Here is a 16,755-nt window from a genome sequence, read left to right as displayed (position 1 = left end):
CGGCAGGCAAGGCGGTGGGGAGCAGGGCCCCCCGATATTGGTGGTCTGGGCACCTTCTTATCACCACACAAATGCAAGGCAACTCAACAGTTTTGGGGCAGGTTGGCCACTTGTTTACCCTGAGCCAATGCTGCAAATTGCTATTAGGACCTAAGGCCACGTGGGCCAGGTGTGGCCTTCGGCCCAGGCAGGCCCAAGTTGGCTGACCTCTGAGGAGCCAGGTGACAGCTTGGCTCTGGATCCCCTGGGGATTCGGGGTGAACTCTGGCCTTGGGCCTGTTTCTTTACGTCACAAAACTAGCCTCAGTGCCTTCCTCTGGGAAGCGGGGATGAGAGTGGGCCCTGGCAGATGGCCCTGGAGAGGCTTCTGCGTGGACCGTGCTTAGCCCCTGGCAGACATCGGCCCCAGCGTGGCCCCAACGTGGCCCCAGCGTGGAGTAAGGAGTGACAAGTGTGTTCGTGTCATTAATAAGAGGCTCGGACAAACCCAAGGTGGGCTTCAGGGGGCTCTCCCGGTGGGGTTTGTCTTGAGGTTGGACTCGCTGGCTTTGGATCTTGGACACTGCCCAGTGGGGTCACAGACATTGGATGGGGGACAGCCCAGGGAGGAATATTGGAATTCAGCTAAAAGAAACCCTGTTTCAAGGTCCACGCTGCCTAGAGTGGTGTGAAGTCCCCCGAGAAGCCGTCAAATCCCTTCGCTGGAGACGCAGGAGCCCCGCTCAGCCCCCTGGCTCTTCTCCCCAGCCCCCCCACCTAGGTCTTATGGTTCTCTCCAAAGACTGCCCCTGCCACCAGAAATGCCACCTCTTGGGTCCCCAGAGAGGACTTGACCACTATCCCAGGGGCGACCCCAGGAAGACCCTCATCCGAGGGCCCTAGAGCTCTCTCTGGGCCCCTCCTGACCCTGCCAGGGGCACTCACATTTGGGAACTCCAGGAAGAGGACGTGGACTTCAAGAAGAGCGTTGGGATTCTGTGCCACGCAGCCCTCAGACACCTGGCTGGTGGTGTATGTCACCTCTCCCCTCTGGGGGTCCACAGGCTGTAGGTCACAGTGGACACTTTCCGCAAGACCTGTTGGAGAAGCAGAGGGGAAAGACGGATAGATAAGAAGCAGGCCAGGAGGCTGGGTGCGGCTCTGGGCAGAGTGCTTGACTAGCACGTGGGGAGCCTGGGTCCCAGCCCGGCACTGCCGCAGCTAACAAAGAAACAACGTGCCCGGGGACAGGCGCCCACTCAGGGCTCCACCACGTCTTCACAGCCACCCTACGAGATAGGTATCAATGCGGCCATTCTGCAGATGAAAAACTGAGGCTCAGAGAGGAAAAGTCTCTTGCCTGAGGTCACAGTGCTACTAGGCCGAAGGTCACAGATCAAAGACAAGCTGCCAGTTAAACTGTGAATTTTAGATAAACAGTGAACAATTTTTAAACTACAAGTATATCCCAAGATATTGCATGGGCTATACTTACACTAGAGGAACTTACATGGTTTATCTGAAACTCAAATGTAACTGCACATCCCATAGTTCCACCTGCTGCAACTGACACCCCGGTGCCTGGCAGGGTCCCGAGAACAGGCCTCGAGGCCCTTCAACCTGAAGAAGGCGGAGCCGAGACAGGGGACACAGCTGTCCCTCTCGTGCTCAAGGCGGCCCAGGGGGACCGGTTCTGAAGAGGCTGAGAGTTTCCTGGCCCCGGGACAGGGCGAGCCTTGAGGGCAGCCCAGGGGGAAGGAGGCCCCAGAGCAGGCCTCGGAGGCCGCGGCCGGAAACCGAGGTCCTGAGGGAAAGCGATGGAATTTCACCCTGACGGCAGAGGAGGAAGAGGAAGGGCCCTACACCTCGTCCTGAGGAATGTGCTGGGCGGGGGGCTGGAGGAGGGAAGGAGGACAGGGAAGGGGAGACTGTTTGGAAGTTTGTGTCTCCATCTTGTCGCGCTCACTTCCTGTTTTCTTGGAGATCAAAGATGGGCGCGGAGGGACTGGCCTCACGTCCAGCCGACGCCAGCTCGGAGGGGGGGCAGGCAGGCTTCTCCTGGACCCCGCCGTCTGCAGCCTGACCTGGCCTCCTTCCCCACCTTTCCCGGCTTTCCACAGCCCAGGGGAGGGAAGATGGCCGCCCGGCCATGGACTGGTCTTGCTGCTCAGTCCTGCGAGATGGTTCTGGACGAGGACCTTGGCCACGGTGGGGACCCAAACTTTACGAGGCCTCCTCTAGCCCCATCCTGATGTGCCAGGACTGCAGAGGGTCTGGGCAATATGGCATTTTTGCTCCAAGCAAGGTCCTTGGAGTTAGGGTGACCTGGGTTGGAACCCAGGCTTATGAGCTAGGTGGCTTTGCTGAACGACTTTCACCACTCAAGAGCTTCAGTTTCCTGATCTGTAAAATGACAATAAGAACAGAACCCAGGCCAGGTGAGGTGGCACGCGCCTGTGATCCCAGTGACTGAGACAAGAGGATCACAAGTTCAAGGTCAGCCTCAGCTACTGAATTGCCCTAAGCAATTTAACAAGATCCTGTTTTAAAATGAAAAAAGAAAGAGGACTGGATATGGCTCAGTGGTTAAGCGCCCCGGGTTCAATCCCGGGGACCAAAAAAAAAAAAGAAGAAAAAAAAGACTAGAACCCAATAACACACAGAGGTTGTTGGGAGCCTTCATGGGGCTGGGCATACGGTCACTCTTTTTATTACAATTATTTTATTGGCTGCAGTCACTATACAAGATCTGACTCTCTTAATGGGGGGTGAAGTGGTGGGACGGGGCAACCTCCAGGTGAGGGTCCTGTGGGAGGGACGTCACTGGGGTCTCCTTCAACCCGATAGCTTCAGGGCTGGCACCCTCTCCTGCCGTCTCCACTCCTGACCCTCTAACCCCCAAGGCTTGAACCTTGTTCCTTAGTCCAAACCAGGTTGTACAGATGGGGAGACTGAGGCCCAGCGAAGCAGGAGACACCAGATAAACAGCCTGTGGCTGACCAGCTGGACCTGGAACCCCTCCCCAGGGGGCCTGGGGTCTGGCCTGCAGAGCAGCGCTGTGCCTCCCTCCTTCCCTTCCGACTCTCCCTGCCCCCTCCCCAGACTTCCAGGAACCCTAGTTCCTCCCGGATTGCCGGGGCCGCCTGGGGCCACCTCCTCCATGCCGTCAGCCACCGGGAGAGGCCACAGGCCTGGCCATTATGTAATGATCAGATAACGGGCCAGGCTGGGAGATCAGATAAGAGGTCCATTTATTTTGGGGCCTTTTCGAATCCTGGCCACCCCCACCCCACAGACGGAGAATGGGGAGACAGGAGGGAGTGTGACGCCTGGGCCTGTCTCCTGGAGCCCGAGGCGGGCCCAGACGCCTGAAAACAATCCCCTGGCACCAAGGGAACACCAGGGCCTCCTGGGACCCAGTCGGAGGAGGCGCCGCCGCTGGGGGCCTGGGTGACCCGGCCTCCCAAGCGAGACCCTGGAGCCACCTCCCCACACTCTCCCCTCCTCTGGCCTCCCTACCCCTGAGCGTACAGCCACCTCTGGGGCTTTGCCAACCTCTCTTGGAAGCCACAGAGGATTGGGGGCAAGAAAAGCAGCTCTGGATGGAGATGGATGGCCTGGGTCAAATCCCAGCTCGGCCTCCGAATTCAGAGGCTGGCCGCCTGGGCAGAAGCCAGTCTGAGAGCCAGGGATGTGGCTCAAGCGGTAGCGCGCTCGCCTGGCATGCATGCGGCCCGGGTTCGATCCTCAGCACCACATACAAACAGAGATGTTGTGTCCGCCGAAAACTAAAAAATAAATAAATAAATATTTTTTTTTAAAAAAAAAAGCCAGTCTGAGTCTCCTCCTGAGCATACCAGAGACTGCATAGTGCCCGGGCCTCAGTTTCCCCATTTGCAGACACAATCATTATGGCAGAGGCTTCCAAAATGCTTCCTGGGAACCGGGCATGGTGGTCCACATCTGTCACCCCAGAGGCTGGGGAGGCTGAGGCAGGAGGATCACAAGTTCAATTCAACCTCAGCAACTTAGCAAGGCCCCTAAGCAACTTAGCAAAACCCTGTCTCAAATTAAAATATAAAAATATTAAAAAAGGGCTGAGGATGTGGCTGAGTGCTCCTGGGAGTCCCCCTGGGGGGCTGCCTTGAGGCTCCACCTGAGTTAGTTCTCTGCTCTTCGCAGAGGCCTCTAGAGACTGGAGGAAAGTGAAGAGTGGAGAGGTCGAAGAGTTTGCCCAGGCTATCAGCTCCTAGGTGGCAGAGCCTGGACTCGAGCCCTGACAGCCAAGCTAGCACCCAGCACACACCTCATGCCTGTGTGTCACTGGATGCAGTCACCTGAGTGGCCATAGGTGCTCAGGACACCACTGCTGTGAAGGCTCACTCACGATACAAGGGCAGATCACTTTTGTTCCTAATTTTTTTTTTTTTTTTTTGGTGGGGAGGAAGGTGAGTGCCAGGGATTGAACCCAGAGGCACTTAACCATTGAGCCACATTCCCAGCCCTTTTTATTTTTTAATTTGAGACAGGGCCTAGCTAAATTGCTTCTGGCCTGGCTAAGCTGTGGTCCTCCTGCCTCAGCCTCCCGTGCCACAGGGATGACAGGCATGTGCCAGCACATCTGGCTCAGGGCAGATAGCTTTTAACAAGGTTCTTCTTTGCAGAGAAATCTGTCCCCTCTTCAGTTCCCCGCCACCCTTTACTCCTTTCAGGGTGCCTTGCAACCTCACAGATATCTCAGCCACGAGTGAGGCCTCCACTCCCCTCTACTCCCGTCTCTCCCACAGTTTCCCAACACCTGTAGGGTCAAGTTCACGTCTGGCAACCCAAAGTAGGGAGTTGGGAAGACCAGGGATCTGGGGCTGGGGCTGGGGCTCAGCGGCAGAGAGCTTGCCTTACTTGCGTGAGGCCCTGGGTTCGATCCTCAGCACCACAAAAAATAAATTAATTAAGTAAAGATATCGAGTCCAACGACAACCAGAACCTCTGATCCTGAATCCGCCACCTTCCAGCTGCCTTTCCACTCCTCAGTGATGCTACCTGGACAATATGGTGACAACAAGCTTGACACCTTCCCCAAGGAAGCGGTGAGCATGTCCCTAAGGTGACAGACACACAATGCCACATTGACTCCTGATGAACGGAGGGCACTCAGGGCCTGGCAACTGCCATCACAATTAGGCAAACACAGTCAGTGGGGACACAGGCTTTCCCTCCACACACGGCTTCCTCCTCGTTCTCAACATGGCCTTTCTCCGACTAATAATCATCCTGGGGCTGGCCCCTGGCCAACTTCTATTCATCTTCAAAACCCTGTGGTGAGAGTCTCACTGGAACGACCCCCCGTCCTTGCGCCCTTCCAGAACCACACGCACCCAGGTGTTGTTCTGACCGTCTGTGCGTCTGCACTCCCAGTGAGCTTTTCCAGGAGGGACAAGTGCCACCCACGCTGTGTCCAGGTCACTGGAGCCCAGGCTCAGGCGGGCTGCGCTCACGTGGGGAACGGGTTGGTGGGGCCTGCCTCTCACTTGCTGGAGGACTGGCAGCAAGTCCCTTCGCCGTACTAGGACTCAGTCCCCCTGTGGTCCAGGGCAGGGAGAAGAAGGAAGGAACAGGACCCGCTCCAAGCTGCCCTGGGCTCCGTGCTCCAAGGTTCCTTCTGGGGATGAGGCAGAAGAGAGGGCAGGGTGCTGAGGGGCCACTGAGGGTTGAGGCAGGGCCCCAGGGTTGTGCCCGAGGTGGGAGGGCCATCCTGGGGACAGGAGCAGGGGTGGGGTGACCATTGGGCCACAGGAAGCTCGTGGATGGGCTCCCTTGAGGCAGTGCGGTGCAGTGGTTAGGCCCAGGGCTCACGCCCCAGCTGCTCCTTTCTGGTGACCTCCTCTCCCTGCCTGGTCCATCTCCTCTGGGTGCTCAGGGCTCAGGGCGCAGAGGCTGCCTGACAGTGCATACATATGGCCAGAGCCGCGCAGGCGTACAGTAAGCCCGGCCTGAGTGTCAGCAGTGTATCTCGTCACCCCACCCCGCCCAGGGGTCGAAGCCGGCCCAGCCCTGGATGTGGGTCCCCCTCAGTCTGTAGAACTGGTGCCCCGAAGCCTGGGGGTGCCCAGGGCCAGGGCGACCAGCTCTCCCAGTCCTCAGAGCCCCGACGCCAGAGGTGAGGGGCAGAAGCTGGGCTCTGGAGCAGGCCGCTGGGGCCGGGACCTGGAGCTGTCACTCATAGAGAAACTCCATGTCCTTCTCTGAGGTCACAGGAGAGTTAGTCGTCCCCCTCTCACCTAGATCCACCAAAAATGGAGTGAAGGGACCAGGCCTGTCTTCCAAGGGCCCAGGGAAGACTCACAGGCGACCCGGAGCCAGTCCCTCTGTCCCTCAGCGGGAGGCGCGGGACAGTCTTCGTGGTCACATGGCTACCTGCCAGGCCGCACCCCCAGCGCACACTGCTCCTCTCCATCCTCTCCCCTGGCAAGTGCGGACCTGCCCCAGAGTCCAGCTGGAAGAAGAGCGTGTCTGTCCTGTGTCACCATTTGCTCTGCCACAAGTCCCAGACCCTGCCAGGTGGCCGGCACATGGAGGCCCCGAGGCACAGCTCTGCCCCGTCCTCGGGCAAACCCTCCACACGCTGCTTCAGAAACACTGCTCCATCCAGCCACCCAGCTCGGCCCGGCCCCGCACCCGCTCCTGGGACCCCATCCAAGGGAAATAACCCAAAACACAGGAAAAGTGCAGGAACCCAAACGTGCCTCGGTGGTATTCATAACTAAAACGAAGGGAAAACACCTAAATTCGTCATCAATGAGGGAGTCACCGGGCAAACGATGGCACGTGGGAGGGACAGAATATTCTAGAACTGCAATAGGGATGCGTATGGAGCCCACTGGGCAACATGGAAACCTCTGGGGACACAAGAAGGGTACACAAGACCCCCAAATATTAGTCCGCCTGGATTAAAATTATCTTAAAAATCTCAACAGACGGGGTGGGGGATGTGGCTCAAGTGGTATCACGCTCGCCTGGCGTGCGCGAGGCACTGGGTTTGATTCTCAGCACCACATACAAATAAAATGGAGATATTGTGTCCACCTTAAAAAATGAAAATTAAAAATAAATATTAAAAAAAAAATCTCAATAGAGAGCAGTCAGCAACTCACCAATCTCTCCCCGTGCCTGGGAGTTTGAGGTGATTGGTTTCTTTCTTGCCTATTTTCTTTTCTCTTGACTTTTCTTCCATTTTTTTCCTTCTTTATTGTGGGCTGGGGTGGACCCAGGGCCCCACACCGCCAGGCAAGTGCTTGACCACTGGGCTACCCTCCCAGCTCTCCACCCCCCCCCCCCGTCTCCTTTCTTCGAGGGGCAGACTGAAGCAAACAGAAGGTTAAAGGCTCTTTAAACATCTCTACATGCTTGTTCTTAAAAAATAAAAATCAACATGACAGAAAAATGTGTCTGAGGAAGTCCCCCACGCTGCAGAATAGTCACATGGGTGGACCTCCTTCCAGAACTTTCCCTAGGCATTATTACCCTTCTGTTGTAGAGGAATGGAATTGCTGAGGGGCTCCTAGCAGCCTGTTCCAAACACTTATCTACCCGGCCCCAGCCGCAGATGCCTAGATCCGCCGACCCATCATGTCCCACCGCTTCATGATTTATTGAACAGGGCCCTGTTGACGGACATTGAGGTGGCGTCCAGTGTCCAGTGGTTGGAGCATACAAAGATTTACCGACTCGTATCGGAGCTTGCCTTCATCCCCTCCATCTGAATGACAGTGCCTGCGTTGCCCCTCTGCGGCTGGAGATCTGGGTCTGCCCTGGCCCAGGCCCACATCTGCCCTCCGTGGTGGGTCCCAGCGGCCCAGACTGCGAGTGAGCCAGACTGGATGCTCGTGACACCCGTAAGCCCAGGGGTCCTGACCCTGCTCCTCCCGGGAGCAGGTGGATACCGTTCCCATTTTGCAAAATGGTAGTTACACGTGACTGTTATTAAAACTTCAATTATACAAACTTATAATTCAGGAAATTGTATATTTTGCAAAAGGTGATAAATATCAAAATTCCCTCCTAGTTATTTTACTCTGCTTATTTATTCCTATGGCCCTGAGGTCATTTGCACTTAGAGTCTGTGGGCAAGTCCCAGGTCATGGCGCCCCTGAGCTCTGCCACCCCTCTCTGACAGGCGAGATGAGGTTGGAGTCAGCCCCAAGGGCGTGTGCACACCCCGAGGGGACGGACAGGTGCCGCAGACCAGGTCTCTCCCACCCACCTCCATTGCTGACCCTCTGCCCTGCGTCACTGCCTTTGATCCCATAAAACCAGGCCTGAGCAGCGCGGGGCTTCTTCTAAGCAGGAAGAGGAAGAGCGCTGCAGGCACATCCTGGAGCTCAGGTGGGCCTCTGTCTCAGCTCTGCGGACTTGGCAGGTCAATGCCTCCATTTTCTCTTCTACGAAATGCGGTGACAATGGCAACCATCTTGCAGGGCCATGGGGACCCTTATCAAGTGGGGTTCCCCTATCATACATGGTTGGGAGCAAATGTTCTGGGTAGCCACAGGCCTGGAGTCAAATCCCTGCCAAGTCACTTAGTGTCTCTGAGACTCCATTTCTAGTCTATCAGTGAGGTCGCAAGAGCTCGACTCTTAGGGACTTTAGAATCCTGGGTTGGGCTGGGATGTGGCTCAGCGTGCAGCTCCTGCAGCATGTGTGAGGCCTGGGCTCCACCACCAGGACCACGAAAATAATGAATTAACAAAATAAAATTTTGGGGGGTGAAGGAAGTGGGGAGGGGGTGTCTGAAACTGCCTCTGCCCCCCACCCCTTCTCCCATTCTCGGTTCCCTGCTGGCCTCCCCCGCCCCCGAGACCTGTGAGGAAGTCCCTGGATGGTGCACAGGTGGGTGAGGGGGCCCGGGTGAGGGGTAGCTGAGGGGCAGGACAAAGCAGGGGTCTACAGAGTGGGGCACGGGCTGGGGGTCAGCAACTCCTCAGGACCTCTCCTCTGGTCAGTTTTGAAGGCCACATAGGTCATGACCCTTTGAGAAAACCCCAGGCCAAGGAGCCCCAGAAGAGCCCTGGCCTGGGTCTGCACCCTCTTGGGGAGCAGGAGAGGGAGATGGGAGAGCAGTCTTGGCCTGGGCACCCTAAAGACCCGGGACGGTAGAGGAATTTACAGCTAGTAACCAACAACAGCAGTGACGATAACAGTCACCTCCGGCAAGCATGAGCTCACCCCGGAGGGGAACTTTGTTAGCCACCCACACTTCACTCAGAGGCCCAAAGGTGGACCCCCAAATCACATTCAAGGAAGTAACAAGGTGAGGTTTGAACGCAGAGCCCGAGATGGTTCCCACACATTCCTTAGATGGGAAGCTCAAGGCCCAGAGAGGGTTGGGAACCCTCCTGGGCTGCACAGCATTCTGGAACCTGGACTTCCAGGGCAGAGCTGGACACAGCAGGGGGACAGAACCCAGGGATCAAGGTCAAGATAGATAACTTGCCCTACTTTGTCCAAAACATTAATGCTGAAAGTCCCTCCCCCCGAGAAACCCCTTAGTCTCAGCAAACTGGACTTGTTGGTCCCCCTCTCCCAAAACCACCAGCTGAGCATGTGTGGGAGGCCGGGACACCTGGGGCTGGGCCTGGGGCTGAGCCTCCCCACCCAGGTCCTTGGGCACTTACTTGTGGGGCCGAAACTGCAGGCGGCCAGCAGCAGGGCAGTGACCAGGGGGAGCGTTCCGCGGTCCATGCTGTCCACCCGGGAGTCTGTGCGCTGGGCCTTATCCAGTGTCCAGGGGCAGGGCTGCAGGTGGGCGCCGGGGCCGGCGTGGGCTCGCACGGGGACCCGAGGGGAGCAGGCGGCCGGAGCAACGACGTCCCTGCTCCAGCCTTCTGGGTGGTGGCCAAGGGGCAGGAGAAGTGGACAAGAGAATTAAAACTGGGCCGGGGCTCCTGGCCGACGGGTGGCGGGGAGAGGGCGCCGGGCTCGCGTGGACAGCAGCAGGCCTGGCCGGGGACGCGGCGCCGATGGAAGCTGGGGTCTGACCCTCGCTGTGCGGAGCTGCGGCTCATCCAGCCCGGCCCAGGGAGGCAGGAAATGCGCTTCCTTAGAGAAGGGGCCGGGCCAGGCGGCCTGCCAGGCGGGTAGAGGAAGTGCCACAGGCTTTGTCGCTGGGTGGGGGGCCCTGGGGTGGGAGAGGCGGTGTGGGGGAGGGCCCAGCTCCAGGCTCATCTCCCCACACACCCCAGATGCACTCTGTGGGGGTCGTCTGGCCACCCCACAAGTGAACGGTCACCCCACAGCCCCAGAGGTGCGCTCTCAGGGGCCAGGCCTGGGCTGAAGCCACCCATGGGCACTCGCAACCCACAGGCTGGGTGTTCCCATTTTGCAGATCAGAAACCCGAGGAGAGGAGAGAGCTACTGGGGGAGCGTGGTGCAGCTGGGGATCCCACAGGTCTTGGGCACCAAAGCCAGTCTGCGAAATGCACTGGGCTGCTGCCCCTTGTTCAGGGCCTGAGATGGGGAAGGAATGTTCCACACTGTCACAGCAGATCAGCTGGGGCTTGGGGTCTCTGGGCCCAGAGAGAACACAGGACCTGCCCGGGCCACACATTTTGTGTCTAACCACCCATGTCTGCCCCATGGGCAAAAGACAGGCCCAAACCAAGGAGACACCAACTTTCAGGACATTTCTGAAGTCCGCTGGCCCAGGAGTCAAACCTGCTCTGAGCTGGGAGTGCTGGGCCCTCGACCCCCAGCCTCCTGGTGCCACCTTCTCCCGGCTGTGGGGAGGTCTCCAGGGTCAGGGCACGAAGGTGCGGAGCCCTAGGCTGGTATGCAGGAGGTGCTCATGCACTGTGCTCCCGGAACCGGGGTATGATTCCAGATCTGCCCCACGTTCACTCTGCAAATCGTCAGAACCTACTATATGTCTGCCATGTGCCAATCACTGCCCAGGAGAGCCAGAGAGGGAAGCCTGAGCTGCCCCGGAGGCTGGCATGTAGGCCCGCCCTTTGAGGGCACTGGGTGAGTTGGCCAGAAAAGAGGGGCAAGGAGGGTGTATCAGCCTGGGGGACCAGCCTGGGTAGAGGACAGAGGCAGGAAGTTGTCAGACTACTGTGGGCCAGGCAGGGGTGTGGTGGGGACAGGGAGACTCTGACTCTGCTCTGGAAGGGCCTTGGATGTCTGGACTCTATCCTGAGGGAACGCTGGGAGTCACGGAGTGTTCTTGAGCTGAAGCATGCTGGCCGAGCTGGGCTCTGGGTGCAGGACCACAGTGAGAGGAAGCCAGGGTCATCATCCCTCTATGCCCGCCCTCGTCACAGACGGAGAAATGAAGGCCCGGGAGGGAGAAGGCCGGAGCCCTGGGAGCCACTGGGGAAGGGGTCGGCCTGGGCCCTTCCCCCGCTTGCTGGCCTGCTCCAGTGACCAGAGCAGGCCGGGAGCTGGTCTCTGAGGGAGATGACAGGGCAGGAAGGCCGGGTGTGGCTGCCCGGGTGGGTCGGGAGGGTTGCTCTCCCAGCCAGCTCCCTGCAGCATGAGCTTGGGGGTCAAGGGTCCCCTCCTGGCAGGCAGGCCACGTGGGTGGCGGCAGCTCCCTGCCTTTGGCCGCCCCGTGGAGGCAGAGCAGGGGCACCTCGAGGCAGACGCTGCTTAGTGAGGAAGGACGGGGCTGGAGGTTCCCCAGGCCGCGACGGGGTCTGTGCCCCAGGGACAGTTAACCCAGGCCCTGGGGCTGAGCGCTAGGTGCCCGGCCCGCCCTAGGCGTTCACCTTATCAGCCCCGAGTCCTCCCAGCCACCGTCGGGTGCAGTGGGCCCTCCTTCCACAGAAGAGGAACTTGGGGATCCCTGAGACTTAAGTGAACCCTGGCTGGGACCTGGAGACCCCAGGGCCGCCCGGCGCCAGGCTGGCCGCCTTCCCCGCCGCCTCCGCCTGAGCCTGTTTGGAGTGAGTGCAGGGGCTGGGGTATCACAGGGTGGGGACATCGCTGTCTAGGTGGGGTGTGGGGCAGTACCAGGGACCCCTCAAACCTCCTCCTTCTTTGCACACAGTCCACCTCACCAGGCTCTACACAGCACCCAGAGGACTGCACAGAAAGCAGGAGAGATTCGGGGTAGACACCAGAGGAAACTGGCAGAAAACCAAGGGGAGAAATCCAGTAGGCCCCAAAGGGCCTGAGCCCTGACCAGGGGAAGAGATCGGGAGCCCCAAAAGCTGGACGGCTGGCCAAGGAGGGCAGGTCACCTCTAGCTCCTGAGCGCCCCAGCCTGGGTGGGGTCCAGCCACAGGTGTCTGCCTTCCACTGAAGTCCCAGGAGGGCAGGGACTTTGGTGTCCTCTCCACCGCTGCGTCCCCTCACAGAGCCCAGGGCCTTCTGCCCATGAGATATATTTGTGGGAAGCGTGAGGTCCCTGGAAGCTGGGCAGGGGTGAGGGTCGGGAAACGGAGGCAGGGAGAGCGGCCTGGCTCCTGGCAGGAGAGGCCTGACCGGGGCCAGCTGTTCTACCCCAGAGAACTCAGTGCTCAGGTGGCCTGTGGCCAGGGCCACCTCGGGCTACCGTCCTCCATTTTTCCCCACAGGCACTCTCCATCCTGGGGACACCCACCTTCCCACCCACCCCACCCCGACGGCCGGAGAGAAGAGCGGAAGGGCCCCCATCCTCAGGCCCTGCCTGCAGGGTCCCAGCAGATCCCTGGCCCCCGATGGCCTGGGCTGGCCCTCTCGGGGTAATCAGCTCCTCTCCTCGCCCTTCAGGCTGATGGTGGCCCTGCCCCAGGCCACTGCCAGCCCGGGGTCCACACAGTCCCTTGTGGTCCCGACAGCCTGCCCACACCTGTGGGAAGAGCCCCCTCCCCAGACCCCCCGGGGGTGTGCCATCTGTTTCCTGCTGGGGCTCTGTACAGATGTCTTCAGGTGCCGCCCATCCACACGCCAGGGGACACATGGCCACCGGCCAGGCCTGCGCCTGGGCCCCACCGTGGGCAGATGCTCACATGCTGCTCCTTCCTCCTCCCGGCCGGCTGGGAGGCCTGGGCCACAGGAAGGGATGCAGCACGTCTACCCTGGCCCCTGGCCACCGAAGGAATTCCAGGCGGCCCCCAGGGACCCCCGGGCGGCTGTCCGGCTCCAGCACGGGCCTGGAGCCAGGGGCTGTTGACAACAGCAGGGCCAGATCCACACGGGCAGAGGGGAGAGAGAGGTGGACGGGGGTCTGGATACCCGGCGCTGCCCTGCACTGGCCGGGGCCCGGCAAGACCTTTCTAGTTTCTGGGCCTCAGTTTCTTCTTCTGCACAATGGGAGGGAGGGCAGCCTCCTGGCCTGGAGGAGTGCAGATGGCCAAACAAGAACAGGAACCACTCCACCACGTGTCTGCTGTCCCTGTGCCAAGTGCCACTTGACAGCCACCCCAGTGGGCCAGGACCGTCATGTCCCCACCTCACAGTGGAGGGACAGTCTCAGGTGTGCAAGGCCGTGGGCTGAGGAGAGGGAGAGGGAGAAACTAACGCAGGCCCCAGCTTTTCTTCCCTTGACTTCTAGAACATTCTGTCCCGCTTTCCCTCCCACCTCCCTGCTCACCTTATCTCTGTCTTCACCGGCTCTTCCTCACCCGCCCCAGATGGCCCCTGAGCCCCTTCCCTTCTCTGTTGACTCTCACTCCCAAATCAGGTTTTCTCAGACCTTTAGGACCCTGACGTCATGTTCCAGCACGAGACAAATAATCCTGGGCTCGGGCTGATAACGGGAGGACGTGTGACCTGTCTGGACCTTTGGGACTCCCGTGCCATCGCCCGGCCCGCCAGCCCCTCTGCAGGCTCCTGCACCCACCAGCGGGTCTTGGCTGTAAGCTCTGGCTGTAAGCTCCGCAGTGGTGGCGGGTGGCCCGCAGCCCGGTCGCAGGCGTCTTCCAGATCTCGGTTCAGGGCAGACCCTCAGGCCCTGCGTCAGACCCGCATTTTCTCAAGGTCCCCAGGGGATTCCTGTTCCTGCTGACGTTTGGGATGTGCTATTTCTGGTGACCTCAGCCAGGTAAACAGCCTCACATCCCATCTGTCATACCTGGCTGGTCGCCTCCGACCTCACGCGCCCACCTCTGGGCTCCGTCCCTCTCTGTGGTGTGCTCACTTGGGTCTCCTCCTCTTGCCTGGGCCCCCTTCACTGGAATCAACTCTGACTCCGTCCCCCACCCCCACCCCCGTCCCCTGCAGGTGCTCCCTCAAGTTCCCAGGTTTCCAGGTTTGCAGACCCTGGTGGCTTCTTGTCCCCCATGGCCACTGTCCTCTGGGAATATTGTCATCATCTCCTTACCAAGCTCTGCCTGCCCCTTCCCTTGCCCCGACATTTCTCCATTCTGCTGAGGGAACCTGTTCCAGCCAAGTCAGGTTCCACCCCACTCTGCCCAGTTGCCCTCCACTGGCAACTCACTCAGAGTAAAAGCCAGAGTGAGTTCTCAAATGGCCAATGAGCTCCTCTGCCCCTCTTCAAATTCACCTGCTCTTCTCCCCCTGGCTCACCCCACTCCAGCCACCCTGGTCCATGGCTGTTCCCTGGAGATGCCAAGCATTTGCCCACCTCAGGGCCTTTGCATGTGCTGCTTTACTCCCTGAACACTCTGTAGCTGTGGGGCTTGCTCCCTCACCCTTTAAGTCTCTGATCAAACATCTCAAGGTCAGAGAGACCTTCCCAGACCATTTAAAATGGCCTCTCCTCCTGCTAGCAGCTCTGGGTGGCGTATCACCAGCTGACATGCAGACGTTCTGTGTGTCTCCTCTTCTACACCAGAAGGGTCATAAAGGAAGGATCCCTCACTTGGAGAAGTACCTGGCCCTTGGCAGGTGTTCAGTAGATGCTTGTGGAATAAATGATGCTGGCTGACAGCCCAGGTTTCCTAGGTGATGACCCTGAGTTCCCGGGGCATGGGAGGTGGCATTCTGGGCCCAGGCACGGGGTCTCTGGAGAAGGGGAGTGTCTCTCCAAGAATCCAGGCTGATCCCAGGGGTCCCCCTGTATGCTGCTCTGTGCTGGAAGAGCAGAGCCCCCCAAGTAGTCTTCCCCAAGGAAGAGGCCTAGGGACCTGCTGCCTCCAAGCCCTGGGCACTGGTGGCCCTCCTGATGACACCGGCCCCATCTAGGAGGCAGAGGGTCCACTGGGCCAGGGTTCCAGAACCACTGAGTTGTAAGGGCTCTGAGTTCATGGAAAGGGAAATTGAGGCTCGAGAGGGGCTGACACTGGGTAAGTCACGGGGCCACCCAGGTAGGACACCTGGCCCCCAGGAAGGAAGCCAGAGCCAGAGAGGCAAGCACGGGTCCAGCCCGCTGTGTGACCTGGGCAAGCCATTCAACCTCTCTGAGCCCCCTTCCCCAGAGAGGAAGCCTGTGCTCACAGGCCGCGCAAGTCCAGTCGGGCTCCCGGCCCCCACCCTTCCAGAGCCCCCCCAGTGTGGAGCCGCCAGGCCTTCCTGTTTACTCGAGGCCCCTCTTGCGGCTGGGAGGCGACAGCCTTGGCCTCCTCTGCTCCCAGCTTCCTTCCTCTCCCACTTCAGTGCCTCCGGCCGCGGCCCTTGGGACCCCAGAGGCCAAGACATGGAGGTGCAGTCCGGGGGGCATCTAAGGCCACCACCTCAGCAAGCCCTGCCCAGGAGCACGCCCTCGCTGAGACCCCCGTCATAGAGGCATCAATTCCTCCCCTTCTTAGAATGTCCCCGCACCTTGGAACAAGCCACGCCAGAAGTGTCCCTCGAAACCACAAGAGTGACTTCATTAAGGGCCTCTGGACCCATACCTGCCACGCCCACCTCAGTCTGTGGGGACGCACTGCTGACCCCAGGAAGGACCCTCCTCCTGCTTCCCTGGGCCCTTCTTGTCCTTCCTCGCCGACTCTGTCTTCCTGAGCCCCCGCAGAGCAGCTACTGTGGCCTGAGGACCCGTGGCTGGGCGCCACCATCCCACCCAGACCTGCCCAGTCAGCCCCTGCGCCTGAGGCTGAAGTTCAAGGCCAGTCTCAGCAAGTCGGGGAGATCCTATCTCCAAGTGAAAGCTAAAAGGGGCTGGGGATGTGGCCGTGGTGCAGCCCCCCCCCCCCCTCCAGCCCCCAGCGCAGCCGGAACAGCTCCCGGGGAGACCGCAGGAGCCGCCCACCAGCCTCCCGCCTGCTTCAAACCCCCAGTCCCCCTTGTCCCTTAGGCTTAACCTGAACCTGCGCAGCCTCTCCAACTCCCGCCCGTTCCCAAGGAGCAAGTTAAAGGGCCCCAGGAGGGAGCCGGAAAAGGACTTGTCATAAGGCAACTGGTCCCTTCCCTGCTGTCCCAGATTAAAGGAGAGGGACGCCATTTGAAAGGCTGAGGCAGAGGCAGGAGGGTCTCCCTTCAAGGCCCCAGAGCTCCAGCTCAAGGGATGCCGTGCTGCTGGGTCCCTCTGACCTCTGGTCTGGTTGAGTCGCAGCAGGGGATCCTGTGCCCGTGGGTTTCCCCTGCTCTGGGAACTGCATGGGAGCAGCCTGGGGGCTTATGAGCCTCTGTGACCAGCATGGTAGGTGCTCCAGAATGTTTGCCGGCTGAGGGATACGCACGCCCCGGGCTCTCACGGGGGTCCAGTGGGGGTGAGGACGGGGTTGGGGGGGTGAGGTGACTGCGGTTTTAACTGTAGACTGAAGTTTTCAGCAAAGAGAAGATCTGGATTCATATCTAGGAGAGGACTGATAGACAGATGACAGATAATTAGAGGATGATTCAGCCCCGCCAGCACAGGTTCTTTGTCCATGGACTCAACCAACTGGGAATGGAAAG

At 59.6% G+C, this 16,755-nt stretch overlaps 1 protein-coding gene and 1 long non-coding RNA gene across 4 annotated transcripts in view; one reads left to right on the top strand and one right to left on the bottom strand.

Moving 5' to 3' along the window:
- The window catches only part of ENG (endoglin), a 31,660-nt gene extending 21,610 nt beyond the window's left edge, over positions 1-10,050 (bottom strand). The window contains exons 1-2 of one of the 2 annotated variants that reach the window (XM_081278955.1): positions 9,651-10,050; positions 925-1,076 (exon numbers count right to left, since the gene is read on the bottom strand). In XM_081278955.1, coding sequence (XP_081135081.1) covers positions 925-1,076; positions 9,651-9,717 — 219 coding nt within the window. In that variant the 5' untranslated portion in view covers positions 9,718-10,050. The remainder of the gene's footprint in view (positions 1-924; positions 1,077-9,650) is intronic. The other variant, XM_081278956.1, reaches the window with a different exon arrangement.
- A 159-nt stretch (positions 10,051-10,209) lies between these two features.
- On the top strand, positions 10,210-16,311 carry LOC308640933. 2 transcript variants are annotated; one of them, XR_014020386.1, is made up of 4 exons: positions 10,210-11,918; positions 12,023-13,432; positions 13,679-13,999; positions 15,514-16,311. It is a non-coding gene; the product is annotated as an uncharacterized lncRNA (long non-coding RNA). The 2 variants fall into 2 exon arrangements; XR_014020387.1 differs by having other exon boundaries at positions 13,640-13,999.
- The last annotated feature ends 444 nt before the right edge of the window (positions 16,312-16,755 follow it).

The sequence above is a fragment of the Spermophilus citellus genome (assembly GCF_964194105.1).
Source record: "Spermophilus citellus genome assembly, chromosome: 2".
NCBI classification, from domain to species: Eukaryota; Metazoa; Chordata; class Mammalia; order Rodentia; family Sciuridae; genus Spermophilus; species Spermophilus citellus.
The sequence above is the reverse complement of the archived record's forward strand: the minus strand, read 5'-3'. Positions and strand labels throughout refer to the sequence as shown.